General features: G+C 44.6%; 1 protein-coding gene and 1 pseudogene across 1 annotated transcript; one reads left to right on the top strand and one right to left on the bottom strand.

Moving 5' to 3' along the window:
* Positions 1-4707: 4707 nt before the first annotated feature.
* LOC146183695 (sin3 histone deacetylase corepressor complex component SDS3-like) lies at positions 4708-13883 on the top strand (annotated as a pseudogene).
* A 3847-nt stretch (positions 13884-17730) lies between these two features.
* On the bottom strand, positions 17731-22505 carry LOC146183694 (uncharacterized). The gene is made up of 2 exons (XM_084608403.1): positions 22305-22505; positions 17731-19934 (listed from the first exon to the last, which is right to left on the bottom strand). The coding sequence occupies exons 1-2, from the start codon at positions 22503-22505 to the stop codon at positions 19818-19820; spliced, it is 318 nt and encodes a 105-aa protein (XP_084464529.1). The 3' UTR covers positions 17731-19817.
* Between the last annotated feature and the right edge of the window lie 3205 nt (positions 22506-25710).

Genomic DNA, 25710 nt, shown 5'->3' with positions numbered 1-25710 from the left:
CTCGTTCGTAATTTTTTTTTTCATTAAATGTTCCACGCCATCACAAGGCAACGCGAATATATATTAACACAGTGCTCAGCTGTGATTTATGCGTGTGCATGGGCGTAAGCAGACCTTGCGAATAAATAAAATAAAACGAGTGCATAAGCTTGTATTGCAAAACGGTATCTTCTAGCTGAACTTTTGAAAGTGCAATAAATGACATGCACACATTAGTGTTTTTGAATGAGTGAAGTAACACACCCCAAAATCATGCCTATGCGTTCAAAGCACGCGTCTCAATTTCAGGTGTTTTCTTTTTTTCGCGCATTTTCACGGGCCAGGTTCTTGCTCTTGACCAAGAAGTGGAGGCGCATGATAGAGTAAAACTTGACGACGCTGTTAGTGATCTCAATCTTATGCTCCTCACAACCGCGATCATAGGCGGATGTTTGAGCTGCAGAAAAGAGGCGAAGTCTCCGAGACTTTCTCGCCTCAGTTCAGTGACTGTGAAGCAGTGACTAAAGGTCTCCTCGAGAGATGTCACGAGACTGTTCAAAGCATCAGATGAGAATATTAAGTTCCCCATGCTTACGTGGGCTGTGAGAGCGGCCACAGGCGGAAGGGGAGCTTCTGGCGATGCCAGCAAAACAGTGGCACAATCGGCACATTTAGTCTTTGAAAGAAACTTTCGCGCCACGTATCCTGCCAAATAGAAAATCAGCCGCGAATCACTTTTTCTTACCACCAGGCTGCTGTGGTCATTGTCAAGCTGGCAAGCGCTGAGCATTTCGTGTGCCGCCTGCACATTCCCTATGTCCAGTAAGTCGTCCACATACCTCTGCTGGGTCTCTGCTTTTGCTATGACATCATCGGTGTCAAGCAAGCTGCTTAGTAGACCGGGTGAAACATTCCCATGATCAGGTGACTTGGCCAAGTTCATGAACTCCAAAGCGTTTATGGAGATCAAGAACTGATCGGGGGTTGGATGGTCGTTACTTCCTGTAATTTGTTGCAAAACCCCAAACAGTAGCTCCAAGATGTCTTGGCTTAGTCTGGCGGTCATTAAGTACCTGTAGCCTATTTTGGACGACAGATAATCCAAGAGGGAAAGAGTGCTCGACAGCGTGACTCGGAGGCCTTCTGCAGTGCTCCCTGATAAGAATCCCTCCTTCTGAGCACAGCGTTGCCACTCATCAAGATAGGGGAGGAAGTCACGAAGTCGCCGAGCTTTCGCAGAGTTCGGGCGGAGGGCGGCAGCTGAAAATCTTGAAGTCATGATGCTGATGATCTCCTGCATCAATTTGACAAGTTCATCGGTCGCGTGAACTGCACCGTGGTTGTGCTCAATCTGCTGTCTATACGTGAAAAGACCACGCCGGACATCATCAGAGAACAAGCGAAACGCATAATTTACGCGCATCTTCTCGAATGTGTCGGGCCTTACAACAGCTTTGTGCACCCTGGGCATTGTCTTCAAGCCAACATGGCTACGTTGATCTAGCTGCCATGCGGCATCAACATGACTGATGGATGCCACGCCCTGAGGAGTTATTAAAGGGTGCTGGAGCAAGCTGTTTCTTACATTCTTCACCAAATGGGGAAAATCGGAGACGAAGTGCAAGGAGCGGTTCTTGTCCACAGGGTACGGCGACTTGCAGACTTGTCCTGCTTTCCTAGAAATTCCAAAAATACGCCACATGGAACGATTCCAGCTAGCAGCGTCTGTTGTTATGAAATCCACAAAAAGTGAGGCGTTTTCTGCCATTATCACACCCTCCACCGTAATTTTTGCTAGCACATCAGCTTTCACGTTCCCCTTCGAGGCGAAAACGCCAAGCACCTGGTGCCACTTTCCCGTGAATGGTTGGAAGAGAACAACTAGGGCGTGATCCGCCAATTCTGAGCTGGAGCTAGATGAAAATTTTTCGAGGTCCACCAAACCGTTCACTTTCCCGTAGTGACTGACCGTCAGGTTCTCGGAAAGTTTAATTTCATCCATCATAATGCCGCCATGACGTTGCTGCTCCGTCATGCATATGCATTTTTCCTTCAAGGCAGCAAACACCCGTTTGTTGAAGCCGAATCCGCTTCGACATCCGCGCAGGTACCGTTGGAGACACGTTCTGCCGGGCAGCAGCATGATCTTCTCCTTGCGCAGGTGCTCATAAAGCCGTTTGCTCCTCATCCGCATTATCAAGCATTCGAGCAGCCACTCGCGCTGGTACTTAAAACCCTTCGTGCTTTTCCGCTTTGAAGCATTTAAACAGGCCATGACTTGTGACTGTTGTCTTACTGGCAAATTTTCTATTTTTGACATGAGCGCGCAGCTTTCTAGTTTTGAGTTCTTCCTCCTCATCTCTTCCAGTTTGTCTCAAGAGTAAACATATTTCGCTTCAGTCTCTTGAACTTTGCGGTTACAAGCTTTCTCTTCTTTTCGCGCTCCCTCGACCTCCGGTCCTTTGTTCTTTTGTACGACAGCTGATTTAGGAGCTGCTTTTTTGCGTATCGGCAATGCAAACTGGAGTCTCCTTGACTTGTGGCGATGCCGACGCATTTGGAGCTGAATGTTGTGTTTCCGTGGATCCTTATATTCTTGGATTTCGCGAAGACGGAGTCAAGTTGTCAGTGCATTTTATGCCCTGACATGGAATCATGGCATCCACGTCAGCCAAAAGGTCCCCAACCTGTTCACGAGTTTCCAAATCCAGCTTCTGTGTTACGGCGCCTTGCACGGACACGGTGGCTCGCAGTTTTGACGCACAGTGCTCCAGGAGTATTACTTTCACCAGAACGATGCTCTGTCCGCTTTTTCTGCAAGTCGAGAACGCAGATGCGCCAGAATCTTCAATAGAGCGATGTGTCCAGCCGCTGTGGGATGCCGTGCAGGTAGTGAAGTCAATGTCAACCGGACGAGGTGACACTTCGGTTACAGACGTAGAGATACCTTCACTGGAGCTTGAAGGTACTGGATCGTCCGGCACTGTCTCAAGGGCGTGGCTGTCATTTCTGGCAGCCTTGGTTGGGCGGCAGCCTGTGGAATTCTTCGTCTTTCCTTTCGCGGTCACCTTTCTTGACAGGTAAGCAGGAGCATCGGGCAGGGCAGAAGGCACGGCATCTTTCGTCAACCGTGGGTGAGAACGTGGGAGGCTAACAACGTTGCCTTCTATCATATATTTGTAACCCCGTTCGATACACTCTTGGTCAAAATGCCGCTCACACACAACGGAGTGTGGCTGCAACCTCTTGTCGGCACGATGAAGAGCAAGCTCCCACACTTTGAACAGTTCGGGATCCCGCGGCGCCGAAAACAGCGAGACTTTCAGTCCTTTTCTCGATGACTTGTAGCCGAATTTGCAGAAGGGTGCGAAACAAGTTGTGTCCTTTTTGGTCTTCATTCCGATCACTTCTCACAAAAAACTCAGCGCCTGCTCCGCTACGGCGCTTGCATGTGGACGATGACAGACAGCAAACAGACGAGAAAACAGGTAGCTAGTGTCGTCTGTTTATTGTTTCAATGCCAGACCGCAAAAGTCTCAGTTTCAGCTACTATTTTGACTGATAACGCAAGTAATAAGTAATGTTTTTTAAACAAAAATGAGGTTAACAAAACGCGCGATGCGATTGCGACAAGTAGCAGACGATCCGCCGGTGAGCACCGGGCGGAGAACAGCAGCGCCAGTTTCGTCGTCATGAAGCGGAGGCACGCGGAACTACGCTTGTGCCCTGCAGGTCGACACACCTACCCATCTAGCCACCGTACTCTTACCTAGAGGGAAAACTGTGCTGCCGTCTATGGGCGTTTACATGGAGTTTCCAGACGGCCAGTTCAACCACCATGGGCGCTCAAAGCATCATGGGCCGGTGAGCTACCGAGTGCAGAACTACAACTTTTGGCAAAAACTAATGCAAACATAAACGTTGTTCTACCGTAAATAATGTCCTAAGATTGAATATTGTGACAATAAATTACAAAAAGAGAGAGAAACAGAATGCCAGTGTGAGATTTATCGAATATAAGCGATGGCCCTTTCTCCTATTGGCTTAGTTTTGAGCAGCACAAATACCAATATTTCTCACTTAATAGACAAACTTTGAAATAAAAAAATGTTATGAAAATATTTATCGTTGTGCCATCACTTAAGGAAGTTTTTAGTGGCATTTCGGGAAACAGAAACCATTTATTGGCGACGTCTGCTTTTGCGCCTTCGCTACTATGGCTTTCGCGGTCAATGTACGCACCTTCAGATGATGATGATGACGAAAAAGAAACATCGCAGTAACGCCACTCCACGTGCCCGAGAAAAACCGACTGTCCCGCAACAAGTAGCACACCGGCCCATGATTCTTAGCGCGCCCATGGTGGCTGAAGTGCAGCGCCCTCAGCTTTCCCTCTAGTTAGTGTGAGGAACTCTATGGGGCTGTTTCTCTGTTTTTTTTTGCAATTTATATTCACAGAATTAAATGATAAAGCATTGTTTACAGTAAAACAACGTTTATCTTTGCATTAATTTTGCCCAAAAGTTGCAGTTCTGCAGTCGGTAGCTCTCCGGCCCATGATGCTTTAGCGCCCATGGTGGCTGAACCGATCATCAGCATTCTCAACCCTAACTGCCTCGGGCGAGGTAGCTTGCTTTTTCTTCTTCACTTGCGTTTTCGTTTTTCGTGCGCCACGGGTTGTTTCTGCTTGTGAAGAAAAAAGAAACCCTGAGGGATCTCGTTTTTATGATGTATATGCAAGACCTGGCAGACTTCGCATCCATAAATAAAGATGGCGAGAACGACGTCGATTGCAACAATGACAACAGCATCGACTGCGATGACTTTCTGGATCACGACGACGAAGATTCGGACGAAGGTGGGCTAGAGAACATGCGCTAGTGCACACGCGCTTTAGTCTTCTTCTCTTTCTTGCAGTGAAGTGCTCGTTCACTCCACGCGTCTTTTAGCTCCAGAGGAACAGCCAGTGCAAGGCGGAGCTAGGCGCGTGCTTCAGAAGGTTCTGAAGGCGGAGTCGGGACGTGGTCAAGGAAGCCAGGTTACGAAAAGTGGCGCCACAGAGATCGGGAGCCGGGCAGCAGTTAGAGAGAATGCCGTTTCGAAGGGCACAGACCGACGGTATCATCTCTTGTGCACCTTTTTTCGCGCCGGACTTAGCTTATCGTCGCTCGGCTGTTTGTGGTTCCTTGGCAGGTTTAATGGGAGTGGGATGTCCTATTATAAACTTACAGGAATATCCTCTAGACTTGCTGAGGGAAAAGAAGCGAGCAGTGTTGTACGGCCCAGAACTCCGGTAATCTTCATTTGAACAGGAGAATTGGTGCTAGCGGCGGCAGGGGCTACTGTTTTTCGCTGGCTGCTTGGTTAGGTTGATGGAGTCGGTGGACCGTGGTGTACTCATAGCGGTTTGTTCAAATCACAACGTACTCTATAAGGTCGTGGTTCAAATTGTCGATCGCTCGCCCTGTGCAGATACCGAAGATGCAAGCGAGACGGACATGGTCATGCAACATGAAGAGGAGATCATGAAACAGTGAGTTTGCTCTGTAATAACTGGGCAATACAATTTAAGTTACTAAGCATGGTTCTTGATAGCATGGCTCTTGACAACCAGAAAAACACGAGCTCCAGTGTGTTGTCTGGTTGTCAAGAGTCATGTTGTCTGCTCTGAGTGGGTGTATGATGACAGCGGCGCGTTTTTTCGTACTGGAGTTTGATGTCTGGCAACTCAGACGAATCAGCTGCTAGCGATCGCATCTGGCGGCAGCGCTTCGTGTGTTTAGCCGCGGTCAGCATTAACTCCAAGATTGAGGGCCTGTTTCACTACTTACGTGGTGGGTGTTTGGCGGCAGCATTTATTCCTAATAGAGCATCACCGCCTGGAAAATTTAGCGGTTGGTTGTTTGGTAGCGCTTGGTAGTTGGTAGTGCAGTGGACGTGGTATTCGCAGGGGGGAAGCAGCGCCGGCGTAGGTGGTTCGGAGATGTCTGCTTCGTTGGCTTCGTCGTCATCGGCGCATTGGTTCAGCAGCTCGTCACGTGGACCAAACATATAAGCCCCGATTTACAATCGGCCGATAACTCGCACACATGACAGGCAGTTCTTTGCAGAAAGTATTCCGGCGATTGTTTTCGTTCTCTCCATTTTATTTAAATTCTTCGCTGCTTAATTCATATACACCGGATGCACTGTCTAATGTCTGTTTTTTTCTCACACGAACAGCATCCAAGAGTTATATGTGGTCACTGAAATGAAATATAAATGTATGGCCGGTCTTAAATGGATTTTGCTTTTTCATTGGCGTGCTCTTCTAAATTTTTCTGGACACCGCGTTTAATGTGCTGGTTGTGATGCTGTCTCTGTCCATGTTCTCCCACTTGTATATGTCTTTTTCTTTGCTTGCTTGTGTTTATGATGCCTTATGTTCTGGTGTCTACCTTCAGGATTGCACAACCTAGTGGAATGCTCAACAGTAGAATGTTTTGGTGCCCTTAATTTGACATTGTCCTTGTTTTAATAAGGCAGCTTTGGTATCTCTATGTAAAATAATATTGCTATCTGCACTTGAGAGTATCCACGTGGTGATGGATGCAGACAGAAAGATAGAAACCTTCACGCAGTTTCTCCTACTAGCCTGTAAATACAGGCCAGTAGAAGCAACTGATAGAATGAAAACAGTTTGGTTGGTTCCACATTCAGTCTACTAGCATCTGCTACATTACTCCGGAGCCCTGCCTCGGGCCCAAGCTAGAACAATATTTCATTTTGAGTGTACCAGCATGTATATTTTTAGATGAGGGGTCATTTTATTCAACTGCTCCTGTTTTAGCTGAAGGGGTTGTTTCCGCATTCACACAAACAAGTGTAATAATGTCTCCATTTTCACATGTGGAGGCATTGCTGAAAGTTGTCTGTGTGAAACCTGCACTCAACCAGTGTGAGTTTGCGCAGTTGAAATGAGTGGCATAGTTAAGCAGTGCCTAAGCTAGTTTGAGAAGCACAGGGAATTGAAGGGATCTCCAATTAAAGCTACATGCAATGTTGAAAACTGTCATGAATGTAATTGTTCAGCCTACCCAGCTGTTCTTTGCCTGTCATGCTGATTATATCCTTCGGCTGCATTTCAGTAAATATGCGGCAATCCCTCCCTGTCAAAACTGATCTGCAGCCTTCCAAGTGGCATGCCTCAGAAACCACAACATTGCATTCACTTTTTATAGCCCATTTAACGAGTTAGTCAATGACTAGCGGTTTCTTTATAAAGTCAAAAGTATGCCATACCACTTACTTTGCTCTCCATGGAATGTACAGGGACAAGCTCGCCACGCTGAAAAAGCAGCTGGCACAGCTAGAGGAAGGAAGTCACCCCGAGTACCTCGAGCGGCTGCGCAAGATTGAGCAGCTCTATCAGGAGCGACGCCTCATGAACGAAGTCTTCCAGTCTCATGAGGTGCTTGTCACTACTCACTTGCATTCATGGGGAGCGGTTAGCGGAGAAAGAAGCCATTCTCTTCAAATTGTGATTTCTCTTTTGCTGAAGAGTGTGTTCTGTTTCCAGCCAGCCCAAAAAAGAAAGATCACATAGTCATGTTTGCTCTATTTAGCCAGTCATAGTAGGCCTACTGCTTTTCTTTAGTTGCTCATAGCATTGTCACAAGGGTGTTACGAAAGACACATGCAGCAAATGCAAAGAGCGAGGCATTGAAAGGACTGCTCAGTGAGGGAAGTCTTGGCCAGCCTTTTAAATGCACTTCGTGCAACACAGGAAAGATTTGGTTTTGGTTTTGTAGGTTTTAACGTCCCAAAACGACACCGGCTATGCCATAGTAGAGGGTTTCGAAAACTACAAACACCTAGGGTACCTTAACATGCACTGAGTACCAGAAAGGCACTGCACAAGTGAATGGGTGGTGCTGCTGCCTTCATGTCTGCCTGCTTACCTATAAAGCTGCAGTGTGGTGCTAGCCATTATGTTCTTTGCACAGCTGCACTGCGCGAGACTAAAACTGCAAGAAAACCACACAGGGGCACTAGCAAAATGCTGTGCACGTCTAAGTTGTCAGTGGCTCTTTCTTTTCCAACTGAAGTGCAAAAAATGGGAAAGTTTTCTGTGCTGTTTCCTGCTCTTGAGAAATCTGAAATAGCTAGACGAGAGCTAGAAAACGCCACGACAGACTGAGGATAAGGTCAAGATACAGCTTGTGGAATAAAAAAAAAAAAGACATTTAATTTGCAGAACTAAAACCGACCAGTCATTCCCGTCTGAGCCATGCAATTTTGTGGCAGTAACTGCAGCTAAGTCTTAATAGTTATTGTTTCATGGTTACAGGTCATCTTTGCATGCACATCTCCAAAAACAATGGGAACCCTTTTGCATGCAGCACTTTGTGCAGAATCAGACTTGAAAGTGACTCTTATAGCAGCCTATTTAAGATTGCGTCATACAAATCAATAAATTGCACATCTGTATGTTGCCCGCAACTTTTTAATTCTTGTTTCTTTCAACGTGCTCTCTCAGATATGGCATTCCCATGCTTTTCAGGTTGACCGTGTGGAGCGGGAATACACCCATGAAAAGAAGGCGGCTGTCCGGGAATTTAATTACAAAAAAAGAGATCTGCGGAAATCGCTCATCATGGACCTCCAAAAGAAGAGACGCAAGCTAGAATCCGAGCAGAGCACTATAAAGCTCACTGGAGGTAGGCTTACCTTTCTGCAAGCTTTTGGCACACTGCGACTGATCACCTATGATATATATACTGTTGTAGGCGAACATCCTGGATGATAATGTCAAAACTGGGGCTTTTTGGTTCATTATTCAAAGCTGTAGTACACCAACAGATAATGGACGACAGGCGAGAAGGACATGTGCAGCTTTAGCTTCTAGCAACTTTATTGAAATGCTCTAGTAATTGTACGAGCTGCATTGCTGCAACATCTAAATACATTAATGTAATCATCAGCAATGAGGGTAAGCAAGTTCTGTTATTTTTGTTGGAAGGCTGAGAGATGGGGTGCTCAGATAAGTGCTTTTCATTTGGAAAGAGTCAGGATAGGTGCTCATGAGAAATAACACTTCGAAGTAGCTGCGCAATGAGCTTTCTGACTTACTTTCAAAAAACAACTTACTTTAACATAGTTCCTACTAAAACACACGTCTTTTGTTGTGGCAACGCAGCACATATGAATAGTTGCGCAATTCTTGATAAAGCCATTGCAAGTAAGCACAGTGTGTCTTCGTACACTGTGTTTTGTCATTGTGCCGCAGCTGCTTTTTGCATGCCGGAGGAGCGCGAAGGCAAGTCAGATAAGATCTCTCTACATCTTTGTGAAACTGATGCAGCTTCTCGAGACTGAAGTATTGACCACCCTCTATATAAAGGTTTTGTGCCACTGTCAAGTGCGTGCCTAAAGAGAGTTATGAAAAGCTCTTAACCAAAAGTAGACAACGTGCACGAGCCATCAGTATTCCATCAGTCCACTCAGCAACACAAAATGTTTTAAGCTACCTTAGCTAATGCCAGATATTGCTGATGGAAAGTGATGGTCCTTCTCTTCCCCATGAACTCAGCTCACACCAGCCCGCTAGAAAAAAAAAACGAAGTCTTGGCGGTGCCCACTGAACCCTGACCCACCCACATAACTTGAGTACAACCAATGAGGGAATAGCTAAAAAGCCTAGTTGATGTTAACGAGAAGGAGATGGCTACAAACTCCTTTGAACTCGCAGTTATGCGACGCCCCAGCTAGTTGCGAGTGGTTGCCAGGATTAAAAAAACTTGTAGACTGGCTAGATCGCTCTCAGCTTCTGACGACATTCTTAGCGCAGAAAAACACACACGCACACGAGAGAAAAGGAAGGACACGGGTCAGGCGGTACTACATCTCGTTTATTGCACTGAAAAGACCTGCAATATATAGCAATGACCACACATACGTAGACCAACCAACCACGCCCCCTTCACTGAAACCACTCAAGAAATCGCAGTTCTACCCCAACAGAGCAACAGATGTGTCACTAACACACCCCTACCCCCCTCTTTCTTATATGAAATGCTTCAAGCAGTAGTGACACGTCTGTCGCTTTGTTGGGAGCAGAAATGCGATTTCTTGAGCGGTTTCGATGAAGGGGGGCGTGGTTGGTTGATCTACACGATTGGTCATTGCTATATATTGCAGGCCTTTTCAGTGCAATAAACGAGATGTAGTAGCGCATGTCCCGTGTCCTTCCTTTTCTCTCGTGTGCATGTGTTTTTCTGCACTAAGAATGCCGTCTGAAGAAGGTTGCCAGGAGCAGTCTTCATAAATATTTTTAAATTATTGGGTCCACACAGAGCTCTTACACTTGGCTAAAATGCTTGCAAAGGCCATGTGCAAGATGTTTTCTGCATTATGATATTACCATAAATATTGTGTTAGGGTCCTTTTAGGGCCTGTTTTAAGAAAAAAAGACTTGTGCACATGCCAGAAATATACAAGTGCACTAAACAAAAAGAACACCAAAGCTGAAGAATATTGGGACTGAATGAAAGCAGCACGATTTCATCCAGTATTTTTGAATATCATATTTTTTTAAATTGAATAGCGAGACTGGCATGCAAGAGTGAAAAACCCATTGTGCGAATTTGCTTCAGGTTGTGCAATGCTGGTAAGCTGGATCATGAGTGTAGAAGTGAAATATGCCTCCTGCCTGCATTGTTTGTTCCAATATTGGTGAAACTTGGCAAGCCAAAGGTTGTGCTTTTTTTCCCTTTAATTATGTAGGATGTGGAGGTCACCTAAATCAAAATGCTTGAAGCAGGGTGGCCAAACCATGCTTAGGCATACTTGGATGGTTTGTGGGGTTTAACATCCCAAAGCGACTCAGGCTATGAGAGACGCCGTAGTGGAGGACTCCGGAAATCTCGACCACCTGGGATTCTTTAACTGCTTAGGCATACTTAGCGAGACCAAAATCCACTCTTTAGGCATAAATTACTAGAAACATATCCTCTCGATTCTTGTCTTGAAACCTTATGATAGCCCATTTTACATGCACAAGTATTATATACAGTAAAATATCTCAAAAAGTCTTAATCTTGATTTCTGTTGCCATAAATTTGGCTCATTTTGAAGCACTTGCTTGTGTAAATTATGGCAGTAAATCCACACCTGTGTGAATTGTGGTGCGCATGTGTCTCGTACATAATTATTCATGGTTCTGCATGCTCGCCTGGTTTGTTTGCACTGCTTGCTCGACTAACAGTATGTTTCCTATCTTGTAATGCTCGTTACTTGCACATGTTTGTTCGCTCATGCATTTACGGAAAGGCTAGCATTTGTTTCATTAGGGTGCGACTTATACAAGGTATGCCTTCTTTGTAGGCCCTAGTAGGAAAGGCAGGTTGCAAAAGCATTTGCGTTTCAATGAGCCTCACCCGCAGCATTTTGGCTTGCATGTTGGTTCACGTCATGCTTTCTTGGTCTGATGCATTGTCTTTAAATTGATGTGTATATGTGTACTGTAGTTCAGTTGTCTAGCATGATAACTACACGTGTTTTGCTGCCAATCTTGCTGTGGCATTTACACCAAAACAGGAACTACATTACAAGATCTGATGCAAACTGATAAAGGCAGTATTTATATATATATATATATATATATATATATATATAATATAAATACTGCATATATCAGCCAACTGTTTTGAAAAAGAATAGAATAATTGGACCTGGGGAAAGGAAAGGCATCTGTCACACTTGTACTGCAGAAACCTGAATGAAGTGAGGAAGGTGGGAGTGAAAGTGGAAAGAGACTGAGGAGCTGTAGTGGAGGGCCATGGAACAGTTTCAACCATCTGAGAATCTTGACATTGCGCAGCACACGGATGCATGACTGCTTTCTTAGTATTCATGCAAATGCGGCAGGATCTGATCCATTTTATCAAATGCAGTGCATATCTGCTTTCCTAGTTCTAGGTTTTCTAGTTGCCAGTTATTTTTTGCTGTCAGTAGCGCTGGTCATTTCTTTAAGGTTCCAGCTTGCCATGGTGCACAGATCCCATGAAGGTGAAGTCTGTGACAACTAGCAAACCACAGAGAACACCAAATGACCCACTGCCTACGCTTGAGAAAAGGCGAAAGACCTCACCTCATATCCTTTGATGTTTTGGAAGTCTTGCATTCTGTTTATGGTTTCAATGAATAGAAATACTCTAGTTGGGTACAATAAAAGAATGCAGTGGCAAATACCCTTCATGGGAAGCCCTCCAACCAATGGCATTGATTGGTTCTCACGACATGGCGGTTAAGCCTTTGGCATGAAATCGCTGACGAATAGCAGGCATGCCCATTTGAATGGGATTGACCGTAATGCCATGGCCATCGTGGTAAATGCCATTGGAAAGAGGACCTCCTTTGAGGGGTATTTGCAGTTAAGTTGTACAGTTGTACCCGACTATTGATACTGTAGACTTCTTTTGTGATGTATGTGCGACTTTTGAACACTGCAAAAGGTATGTCCTTTTGAAACCATGTGCAAAGGTTGAGTTTATTCCTTAAGACTGCCACCCCAGCTGAATCTCCTTCTCGATGAAGGTGAAATACTGGATGACCTAAAGATATTGAACGAGGTACCTGCTTTTTCTTTTTTTCAGCAATGTATGTACTTAGTTGTGCCAATGCTTGTAGAGAGGTTTTCCTGCTAATGATGCCCCATGACAGCCTTATGCTAATACTAATGTGGAGCTTGAAGCACGTGGGTGCTAATACGGACCATGGTAGCATCCACCGTTCCTCACTGTTATACAAGACACTCTAGTCGATGAGAGTTGCGATGGGATTCCATTGAAGTAAACTGAAGCTGATAAGAATGTTTATGCTAGAGGGAAACTAGTTCAGTATTTTCTTAAAAACTTCTATGCAAGATTATGACCCCCAGGTGCACAAATATGAGGCTTAACTGTGGCTACCAATTCCTGGTTCATGAACATTTTGTTCTTTGCTACAAGCCTTGCTTTTATTAAAAGTAGAGCATAGTACGACTTTTAGGCTGCGACTTAGATGGTTGAGCAGAGCATTTGCTCTTTATTGACAGAAAACAAAGAATCCTCACATTATAATGTTTGTTTTTTTTTCACAGGGAAAAACACCATCAGTCAGCAAGAAAATAGACTGTAAGTTCAATTCAGACAGGTTGTAGCCTTCCGAGCTGTTTTTGCCTGGTACATATAACCGCATTTTGATGCTTGTTTGCACAGATAAAGAGTATGGAAATATGAATCATGGCACACACGCAACTGAAGCGAGGATAGAGGATGGCAAGCTGTTCTACGAATGGAAATGCTAATGTTTCCTTGAAGTACGCTTTTCCACGTGTAGACTGCAACTCCATCTCCTTTTCTCTTGCAGCTGTCAGTGAGGCTAGTCTGTCTGTGTGGATTCAAAAGATATGAGCAGATTTTTGGGGGGCATTTTGGGAATAGGCACATCAGAAATTAGATGCTTGCCTATCCTTCCTTTTCCTACGTGACCGATTCCAGATTGTCATTCCCAAGAAGGGATTATTATTTAATATTTAATAAATATTTATCAGAAAAGCTTGACAGTGCGCACAAGGAATTGTTGAAGATATTCTTTGTGTCACTAGGCAGTCTTAGTGCCACAAGTGCCTGTCTCGCCCTTGCTTAAAAAACAAACCAAACAGCTCAGATACAAACATTGCTGAGCAGTTGATGCTATGTTAGGTCATCTGCACAGCTAGGTTTGTTAGGGCATCTTTGTAGATTATATTAAATGAGGTATTTTTTTTTGTTCTTTCCACACAGCTTTGGGTAAAGAAGACCAGTGACAATGGCAAGGTCAAGATCCACCTCTCCTAGCTTCTGAAAGGAAAGGTCACCTTACGGAGAAAGTCGACGTGCTAACACACTCCGTACAGAAGTTCTTGTATATAGCACATACCCTTACTGATTTCAAAATAAAACAAAGCCCACTGTACATTACCATCGTACACCAACATAAAGTGTTTGTTTCACTGATATTTTTTTAAGGAAAAATATGTGTTGCTCCTTTTGTTAGTGACATCAGCCATTTAGTGTTCAGCTAAACCTGAAGATAAGCCACCCACACACAAGCTTGTTAAGCAGTAGGTTGCAAGTTACTATGGCTGTCTTCTCATACCCATATACAACATAGCATAAAATTTTCATCTCCAGTACCTACATGAGATGGACACGTACCTTAGAACATAAGGCAAGTTTTTTTAAATTTCATATGCATACTATTTATTTATTTATTTCCTCAAAGCATGTTCACATATACATTGCCTTGCTGTTGCAACAGTGTAGCATACTGTGGTCTGATCGTCGATGTACACTGCTGAATAGAGACAAATTTCACATACGTGCAGCTTTGCTGAAAATCTCTTGCACTGCAGTATGTTGTTAACATTCTCAACAAATCCAATTTATTAGCTTTAGATCATTCAGGAAAGAAATGTACAAACTGGTGTGCATACAATAAGACAATGGCAGTTACTCATTGTATACACAAGCAACAGCATTATGTCATTGCAATAGACCTTGATAGCATCCAAGGCATCATCTAAAGGTCTCCAAAACTGCTACATCAGATTCAAATTCAGAGATCTAGATAAGCAGGTTATCACAAAAGAGTGAAGTCATGCATAGGTATCGACAAGAACTGAATCTGGGAAACATAAAATACGCTGTATGCCTTGCAGCTTTAATTTCAGTATTTCAGAGGATTTGTTAGCATTGCTTACACGCCATCATGGCACAATAGTTTAACTTCACCCTCAAACACATACTTCTTGCAGAACATGCACAGAAGAAACCATTTCTGTTAGGATTGCTGTGCTGGCTGGTTGTCACATCTTTGTGGGCCATGTCAGAAAAACTGTAGTGTGCAATGCCCCATAGTCCCACCAGGCCGAACACATCATCCTTAGCCTTTTCTATGGCTCTGGAGCAAGGAAGATTGACCTACTTCAAGATTTTTTTTAATTTTGTTTCTGTAAGCTAGGACTGCAAATGTTGCAAATCGGCCAACTTGTATTCAGAGGAGACTCGAATGGGGAAACATACAAGCATTGTCAAGTTACTGAGAAATACTTAAAATTAACCTGTTAGCTTCAGGAGAGTCAGGTGTAAAAACATGAATGAATTTACCGGCCTCCTCGTTTACTCCGTTAATGTACAGTGTACCTTCATGAATAACCAAAAATAAAAAAGTTGAATGTAACATTCAATATCTGGTGAAAATGGACCCATTGTAGCAATTTTATACAGCATTAAGTTTTCTTCAGATAGGCACTCTATGCAGTGTACGGCACGAGCATGTATTGCAGTTTGAACTTGATGAAAACAATGTTTACTGCACAGCATGAGAGTGTGTTAGTTTTACATGGGATGTAATGACTGCGACAATAGTATAGTTTGATCTTTTTGTTCTGGCCCGGGTTTGAAACCCAGTCTTATTAGCACTTTTTATCTGTTGACTGTTCGTGCAAACACGCTCTGCCAATACACTCTGTCTACAATTCCTGTCCACACCACTCACAAGACAAGAAATGCATTAAAAATGTCAGAGACAAGAACTCCCACTATGGTGACCATGTACATGCCTATATTCAAACATTTTTTTAATTGTGAGCAGATTGCCATGAATAAAAGCCAGGCTGTCTAAACTGATATTACAAAAGCACATTTTTTTGCTTCAGAATGCTTATGGTGTAAGTTTTGTGGATTGCATCGCAGTGCATAAGGACAAGGCACTAGAGGTCGCAAGATGATTGCAGTACATATTGTGACAAAAAAAAACTTTCATGATTATTTTGCACACACATATTACTAGGCTTCTGAAAAAAAAAAAACTTCAAAGTGTAAAAGCAGCTGCAGTACCAGTGAAGGGCAGTGATGTTGCATGCCTGGTTGTCTCCAGGGTGCTTTCACTTATAATGCTATAATCTTCGGGCATGCCTGTGAAAGACTTGAAAAAACATCAGGCTAATTTCAGTGAAATATAGCTGAAAAACAGCATCACAGATACTTTGCACTATATTCGAACAAAAAGTGGCTCACACAAGGTATTATTGCACACTGCATGTTGCATGGCTACCATCATGCTGCCTCCTTCAGATTGAGCATGGAATACAAGAATGCCGGCTTCACTTCATTTGCACCTGGTTTAACATACCATTGTTTGTGCGTAGCCAAACGCAGCAAGCCAACATGTTCTGCACTGTCTTGCACCTTATGATGCCTTTGTCATTGGCAAATAATGTAAACAATGTGTACGCTGTCAAATCCAGATATATATATTGAGCACTAAGGGGATCGTGAAATAGTTCGATATACCAATAATTAGCTTCTTTGTAACGAAGAAGTGTATATATGATGCAACCACACTTCGAGGGCCGTGGGTTCCAGGCTCGCACCACGTGCCACGTTTGGGCTCACATCGCTGCCGCAGGTGGTGCTTTGGAAGAAGCCATTACTGATCATAAGGGGTCGAATTCTGTTGCTGATACATTCTAAATGCAACAATATCTAAATTAAAATTGGATACAGTTGATTTTTGGTGTTGCTTTCAGCAAAGCCACTGCCATTTTCAGTCAGCATAGTTCAATATATCTCATGTTGTGTTAATGGGAGTTTGATAAACCTGAACAACATACAGTAAAAGCTCGTTAATTCAAACTCGAAGGGGCAGAGAAAATTGTTCGAATTAAGCGGAGTTCGAATTAACAGTTGGGCACTGGAATGAGCGCCATCGTGGCCCACCGTGCTGGCCGAGCCCACATGTTTACCATGAGTAAAGAGGGCTAGGCGCTACTGCACGTTTACGGGGGGCGATTCCGACAATTTTTGCAATCGAGCCACAACGGCGAATGAACGGGACTAATCAGTCAGTCATACGCTGCAAACAAGAACCGGAATGCATTCGTGTGAGTAGCGAGCTTCAAAACATGTTTATTTACACGGAAAAATAATCGGTAATGTGCGTTTGCTTGCGTTTCTTGAGCCGCGACTCCACAAGTATCGACTGCGCAGGATCCGAATTCTCATCGGCAGAGAAGTATCGTGCAGCGAGATCGAGACCCGACGCTACTTCACATGCACTAGAAGGTGGCACCAGATCGTCGCCTTTGTCGGACTCTTCATCGCTTTCAGCCGTGTTCGCCACCTGTGAGCCCTGTGGAGCACATGCAGCTGCTATTATATCCTCATCATTCAAGGGCCCAGATGTCTCCACACCGTTGTCAACGTTAACGTAGGCTTCAAAGGCGACACCCTTCGACAAAGCCGCATAGCCATGGTCGAACATGACGGAGTCATTATCAGACGAAGCCTCCGCTACCTCTGCGCTGCATGCTTCTGGGGCATCACCAAAGCCACACTTGCAGAAACAATTTTTTATAGTTTCCGGCTTGACGGTATTCCACGATGATGCCAGCATGTGGACAGCTCCAAGCAAATTGATGTCATACGACTTGCCACTCTCCAAACAAAGAAGAAGTCTCTCTAGGAGGTGGCGCCTTTATAGCGTTTTTAAGTTCTGAATAACTCCAAGATCCATAGGCTGGAGCACAGAAGTCGTGTTTTTAGGCAAAAATGCCAAGCGGATTGCTGTCAGTCCACTCACGTCACAATGAGCTGTACAGTTGTCCACGAACATGAGAACATTCCTGTTCTGTGCAGCAAATTTCCTGTCTAGCTTGCCCAGCCAGTCAGTGAAAATTTCCCGTGTCATCACGACTTTTTGTTTGCGGTGTAATCAACAGGAAGCGTCTTGATGCCTTTAAAACAGCAAGGCTTCTCTGCCTTGCCAATCACCAGCAAGCGGCACTGTTCTGTGCCCGTCGCATTTGCGCACATCATGACGGTGATTCTTTCTTTGCTTCGCTTTCCGCCAGCACAAGCGTCACCTTTGTAAGTGACGGTCTTGTTGGGGAGCAATTTGAAATACAGCGCCGTCTCGTCAGCATTAAATACATCGCCGAGCGCATAATCAGCGAGGAGTTCCTTCAGTTCACTGGAGACCCACTGTTCACACGTTTCCTTGTCGACTTCAGCTGACTCCCCACAAACGTTTCTAAATGTCGGCCCGTGACGCGCCTTGAAGTGCGACAGCAAGCCTTCCGATGCGCCGAACTTGCTGATGCCCATTTGGCTGGCAAAGACTGCAGCCTTTGCAGCAATTATGGGCCCGCTTAACAGAATGTTCCGGCTGCGAACTTCTTTTATCCATGCCATTACGGCACTCTCCACTTCGGGATGGGCCGACGTCCGTAGCCTTTTGCTAGAGGGCTCCATAATGTCTATACGAAAGGCAGCACTGATCGATTCCTTGTTCCTGAGATACGTTGACAGCGTGCTCTTCTTGATGTCATACTTTTTGGCTATATCCGTCTTGGATAGGACACCACGTTCCACCTCACTCAAAATCTCCATTTTCGTCTTGAGGTCCTTTGCCGTGTATTTACCACGGTTTGCCATGGCTGTCACAATCAATGAGTCATCGCTGGCAAAGCGGTGAGGAAACGAAAACGGTAAAACTTGGACCACCGCAGCACGAACAAATGAATGACACCGACAACTGTGTTGTACACACAACGTGACCACAGGACAAAAAGAAAAAAGGCTTGTCAAAAGCGCACCCAGCAACCGCGGTGCAGCCAAAACCTGCAACGGCTTGCGCCGGACCGTTGGTGTCATGGAGGATGGTTGGTGTGATGGAGCCTGGCGGCACCCGGTAGCGAAAACCTGCTACAGCATGCACCGGAATGTTCGCTGTGACTGTCGAGTGTGCACCTCGTCTCGCGCACGCGGGCAGATTTGAAAGATTTTGTTTTTTGAGTCTTTAGTAATCTTTCTGCGCATTGTACACGGTATGGGCCGACTTCTGTCTGCGAGGAGTTGTGTAAGCCACGGGCTCCTAGTTCGAATTAACCGTTGTAGATACTGGCATGTTCGAATTATCGGGCGTTTTCTCCTATTGAAATACATAGGGCCATGCCGGGACCCGAGCGTCAGTTCGAATTAACCACACGTTCGAATTAACCGAGTTCAAATTAACGAGGTTTTACTGTATGCTTTTGCATGAGATTTCGAAAAGGGTATTCAGACAGCCCAATACAAGCAATAATTTGACATATCTAAGTTTGATACATGCAGGATTGACAGTAGTCAACATTCAATGTCAAAATATTGACAGACATCCATTTGGACTGTCTAGGAATTTAAGCAGCTTGCTCACAAAAATAGTAGACACCATGGGAAATGCACTGCTAGTACTTGCAATAACAGACCTAAGGGCTAGAATGTTTTGATGCTTTTTCTCTGTGGAAAAAAAAGCCATCCTTAAATAAGGCATCAGTGACCAACTTATGCTATAAATTTGGGCAACAAACGAATGCAGTAAAATTTATAATGAATGAATTGCATAATGTGAGCTGTTAAATAATTTTGATAATAAAATCTTATCAAAGGACAACTTTTATTGTGTAAAATTTATTTTGGATAAGTATTTATCCTCTGGCAGAGGATGAACATATTAGTACCCTGCGAATAATTGTGCTTAAGGTTTGCAAAATGCAATTTCCGTCAGTACTGGGCCAAAGTCAATTGTGTCACTGCAAAGGAGAAAAGAGGGCAAACGAAATGTACTGCAATAGGTCCAGCCATGCAAGTTTCTCATTTTCTCCACTTTGCTCATGACATACCTTAGCTCTGTAGCAGGCAGCCAATATATATGAATTAAGGGTTATTTTGTTTGCTAGCAGTGCACAAGAAACAATGTACCCTTGAAATGCAGGCTATGGTGGCTTAAGTGCATTACAGCACTTCATAGGAGCAGGCTTCAGAGAGCTCCTCATGGTCCATGACAAAGCTGAAGGCCAAGGGGTCCGTGATGTAGTGCCACTGAACCAACTTGAACACCATGATCCCAGTCTGTACAAAAAATGGCAGTGGAAGGCAATGGAGAGAATTGAATACTACTGTCAATTTCCTTAGCAACTAAGGTTATAGAAAACATGCAGTTCGGATTTTCCAAGATAAATGCTAATGGAGTGCAGTTGTAAAGGCATCAATCCCTTTTGTAATATTTTGGACATGATCCAACAATGGAAAACTTCATCCATAGTCAACTGCTCGAAAAATATTGAAATCTATGACACCACTGGGGGTGTAGACAACACTGGGTTTAACAATGGGCGAGATTGTGGACGAACGGCAGCCAATTACTCTGTCTGATCACTATGTGCCAACTACAATAAAACTTAGAATAGAAAGAGAAATGAGTAGACTGGGACTTTGTCTTAGCAAAGTTGAGGTGCTTGAGGACATATAGTTGATTCTCATGCTGCATTATTTGGGTTTTAATGCCTTCTCTCTCAACAAGACAAGTTGATTTTTAAAAGTAGAAATACAACTCATCAAAAAATTGGGCCTGACAATATTTGCAGTCCCCCAGTACTAAATGGCAGTTTCGTGGCCGAATATATTGTTGGTATGGCATCGATATGCATTGACAACTTTTCAGTCTGGATGCAGGATCCTACTTGCACTATGTTGACAGAATGGCTATGATGGAGGTAAAATGATTTATTCTGTGTATGTTTGTTATAGTTGTGACCCGTAACAGGCTTTGTATAGCACTAATTGATCGATTGAAGGCACTTCAATGGGTGGAGGGATTGAGTCCACTGAAGTGGTGTATCTGCGAATTTTCACTATGAGACTGCATTTAAAAAATGACTGCTCTCTTAATAGCAATACATGTAGTCCAATGCTCCAAGCTGCAGTGTGACAAGGAGTTCTCATTGCAACGTATCAGTGGCACTTTCATTTTCTGAACACTCCTTAGGAACAGCAAGCAGCATTCAACAAGGAATGTGGCACGTTTGCTCAGAGCAGGTGTCTCTGGATTACACACACCCAGTACTCTTATGGGCCTCAAAATACCCCAAGAGCTGTACAGTCGGCTTCTTTTACAGTGTTTGACGTGGCACACGTATAGGGTGTGTTGCGTGCATAAATCAGAAAAGTCACTCCTGAGAGGGTGAGGAACACAAACTTTTGCAGCTGCTGCCATGTCGCGCATGTGTGAGAGTAATATCTGTATATAAATAAATAAAATACCTGCTACAACTTGCGTGTAAAATTACTGCCCTGGGGCCATCTAATACCAAGGAATTTGGCAACATATATAGTCGTCGAGTAATCCTGGATCAGAATTCCTGCCTTCCTTTGCTCGCCTTGATTTTCCTCTCTATCCAAAATAACTGCCTCCGACCTCCTCCTCCTAAACTTAATTTCGACAGTATGGATACTACATACATAGCCATAACCCATGAAATATCATGCATGCTTTCAAGCATGCCCTTTATTTAAATGGAAGTAAGCGTTACTGTTGTCCATGTGAGCTGCAGTACAGACAGTTGTGCTGTGCAAGACCAAGAATGTATATTTTTGCACTGCAAAACACATGCACCAAGCTTAGTGTGAGCATCGCTGCATGTAAAGCCTAGCACTAGCACTACGCAGCTGAAACCTTTCACTGATGACATGCGAGGTTCTGGAAATGAATGGCTTTTGCACAGGCAGCCACAGGTGGCATTTTAGATTTTGTTGTGTCTGCTCGACCGCATGTCAGTATTCAACGCTCGGGAATCAGGACATTGGATGGTTCTGCTTCAGCAATCTGAGAAGGTATCCGAGAAGAGCTACACACACCACACCGAGCCACATGCAAGAAAGGTCAATGTGTTCTCACTTTTTGTGCGTCGGCCACTTCTTTAATGCATGCATTGAGGGGCATGCTTATTTCACACATGCAGTGGACTTAATTGCACAATAATCTCTTTTACAAGCTTCATATCCCGTGGTGCGGCCACCGACTGCTTGTTTGTTTTGTTAGTTTTTTCTGTGTGCTTGAGCTGTTCTCTGTATATAAGCCTGTTTAGTTCTCAAATGCCATTACTATGCTTATCCCTGTGAGTGTGATCGAATTGTCTAACAGTGTTTTGGTTCAGTGTTCATTTATTTGTAATCGTTTCTGTGGATGCAAGTGCAGTTGCCTTGCGCGCATTAAAACTTTAAATCCTCATGCCAAGCTTGTACAACGGGCGAAAAGAACATGAACCACAAGGGGGCACATCTACCAGTTCTCACAGTTTTCACTGGTTCTGCTATGCCAGCCAGATGCATATGAAATACTATCGCACAATGCCACCACATTATAATCTTGGTGGCATCTGCTGCTTTGCCACTCTTTAGTTATTTCTCTTATTCTATACTCTTCCAGCAGTGTACACCTACCTGAATTTCCTTCAGCGAGTCCTCGAGGCTAGGGACAGTGAGAAGGATGGCACCTTCCTTGATGGTGCGCCTTAGGAACTGCCACAGTGTAACCTGCTCTGCCTCTGGTGTGAAGAATTCAAACACATTGTCGAGAATCACCACATCAGATTCGGAAACGATATCTGGCACACTGAGCACGTTGGCATTGATGACATGCATAGGGAGATTACCAGCAAATGTTGAGAACTATGTGCAGTGTTTCTTTGAATAAAAGGTAGTGAAAGCCACATTCAAACCAAAGCCAACAATATCTCTTGGAACAATATATATCATATACAGTTGAACCCCTCTATAACGAAAGCCCTCAAGAACGAAATTCTCGCGACAAAGAAAAATTCTGGCGCCCCCGGCGAACTCCCATAGGGTTCAATGCATTTGTCCCCTCTCAACAGCGAAGGGTTTTTAAAAAGCAGTCCCGCATTAACGAAAGTTTGAGGTAGTGATCTGCAACATTTTTTCGGCACATCAGCCAGTCGGGAACATAGAATGGGCGAAACTGCAGCAGCACACTCATCCGACAAGTCGAGCCCGTTCATTTCACCTGCCAACAAGCACCGGCGCAGCCATTTTTGTTTACTTTCGGTTGGTTCGGTAATGATGATGATAGCAAAGCATTTTTTTTTTTTTTGCCCGCTGAAAGCGGCTTTTTGCTAGCCTGTCTGTTGGCCACTACGCATGTATGTGACGTTTCACGCCACGTGACGACATCGCCGGCCAACCGGGGAAGAGCAAGGAACCTCCTTTTTTTTTCTTTTCGCTAGTGCGCCGACCACGCGACCACGCTATCTCGCCGATCTCGCCATCCGCCTTGTGCCGCTCGCGACTTGCCTGTGTACAGTGTTTTTTGTTGTTTTTTTTTACTGTCGGAAACATGCCGCCTCCTGTAAAGAAGCGCAAGTTTTTGACGCTGCAGGAAACGGCTGCAATTATCGCCGAAGCTGAAAAAGGCAGGAAGAAGACTGATATTGCGGAGGAGTTCGGTATCCCGTGCAGCTCGCTTTCTACGATTCTGAAATCAAGGAATGGCATCATGGCGGCACTCCAGAACGGCGCGCGCGCTCAGAACAAGACTTTGGCAGCGCCGGTCTACAAAGATGTGGACAAAGCTGTATTTCAGTGGTTCCTGGACAAGAGAGCGAACAAGGTGCCTTTGTCCGGAAGCCTCCTGCAGCAAAGGCGATTGACTATGCGTGCATTCTGGGGCACGACAACTTTAAGGCGAGTGCCGGATGGCTAAGTCGATTTAAAGCGCGGCACTGCATCGTCGCCAAAGTGTTGTCGGGGGAGTGTGCGAGCGTAGACGCTGAAGCAGCATCTTCCTGGATGGAGAAAAGTTACGAAGGCATAATGGACGAGTACGAGCCCTCCGAAATTTATAATGCGGACGAAACGGGCTTCTTCTATGAAATGTTGCCTTCAAAAACGCTAAACCTGAAAGGAAAAAAATGCCATGGCGGCAAGCTGAGCAAAAAGCGGGTCACCATTCTTTTATGCTCAAACATGGATGGATCTGACAAGCGTCCCCTCCTCGTGATCGGCCGGAACAAGACTCCACGGTGTTTTAAACGTAACCGAAAGCTTCCGGTCCAGTACACTGCAAACCAAAAAGCGTGGATGACGCGCACAATATTCACAAGCTGGCTGGAAGCCTTTGATACGGACATGCGAAAGCAGGGCAGATCTGTCTGTCTTTTTTTGGACAACTGCAGTGCGCACCACATTGAAGACGTTGCCCTGACGAGCATCCGCTTGATTTTTTTCCCCGCGAACTGCACATCCGTTATCCAGCCTCTTGACCAGGGGGTTATCAAAAGTGTGAAGTCTGCGTACCGAAGAAGGCTCATACAGCGGATGTTGCTAAACATCGAAATGAAGCAACCGACGGAAATTGACCTCTTCATGGCGCTGGAGATGCTTGCCGGCGCGTGGATTGCTACTTCGGCCACGCTTGTCCAGAACTGCTTCAGGCATGCCGGTTTCGCAGCTGGTCAGCATGCCTTGGCAGAACCGGAAGCTGCAAGCGGTGACGATCTGCAGCCACTAACCGAAGAATGGAACGCGCTTCGCAGTGTAGATACAATGGTGCCAGAGGCTGTTGAACTGGAGGACTTTTTGTGTGCGGACGCCGACTTGATCGTGCACGAGGAATTCAGCGACGACGCTATTATCGACAGTGTGCGCAAAGGAAATGAGGCGAGTGACGACAAAGATAGCAAAAACCAAGTACAAGGTAAGCAAGTAAGCTCGCGTGATGTGCTTGATGCATTCGATGTGATCCGGACTTTTCTCGGCGACCACGATGACGACGACGAAGCTATGCATAGCTTATCAAGCTGCGAAGCCAGAGTCGTCAAGCTCCTGCACAGCAATGTCAAGCAGAGCAAAATATGCGACTTTTTTAATTAAATCTTGGTTCTGGAAGGTAATGGGTGTGCTTATTTGTCCATTTTCGCGACAGCGAAATTCGAAAAGGTTTTCCTTCCGACAACGAAAAGGTTTTCCTTCCCCGACGGGGTTCGACTGTATAACAATGGACAGCCATGGCCCCTTCAGTTTTTCAAGTTCATTGTGGTAAAATTAATAGCCTTTAATAATTCTGCCATGGCACATTATCGGTTATAAAAGTTAAATCTGGTCACTGAGAGCCAACCTTAAAAGAACAAAAAAGTATGAAAACACCACAACCTTGCATGCCGCAATGGCGCAGAGGAGGAGATAAGACTGCTGAGACTTTCTGAACTCTCTTTCAATGAAGCAGTCCTTTACTAAAGTTTGCGAGAGTGTGCCCCTTGTAGAAAATGCACCAGGTGACCTGCTCCGATGCATCACTCCACAGCTGCATTTCCTTTCTGCCATCATCATTTCCTCTTTCGTACAACTTCATTTAAATTCCCGCTAAAACTTTCTTCCAAAAAGCTAGCTTCATACAGAATGCCAGCGACAACAAGGTCTGCGAAGCTCCAACCAATGTAATGGTGACAGCCGCATATCGAAACTTTAAAAAGTTTTGCATGTTGGCAATGCAGTCATAGAAAATGAAGATTTCACCAATGAGGAGATCTTATCAACTATCACCAGAATTGACAGCAACGGCAGCTGACAACGACGATGAACAGTAACCTCTGCAAAAGACTCCTTACAAACAAGACTGCCTATGAGGACTTCAGTTTTGCTAAAGGTCTCTTCACTTGAATATGTACAGTAGCTAGCCACTCTGAAGAGAGATGTGAGCCATACATACTGCATACCAGTCAAAGCTGGTTAATACAAATTTATTTCCAGCAAAGAAATGAATATTGTAAGCTACTTTCCTATCATGTAATGCTTGGAGGTTTGTCATTTCCTTGTTTTTGGCACAACCTGG

Source organism: Amblyomma maculatum, chromosome 7, assembly GCF_055883805.1.
Source record: "Amblyomma maculatum isolate TAMU_Amacu chromosome 7, ASM5588380v1, whole genome shotgun sequence".
NCBI classification, from domain to species: domain Eukaryota; kingdom Metazoa; phylum Arthropoda; class Arachnida; order Ixodida; family Ixodidae; genus Amblyomma; species Amblyomma maculatum.
Note: the sequence above shows the minus strand (reverse complement) of the source record. Positions and strands in the feature narration are given on the sequence as shown.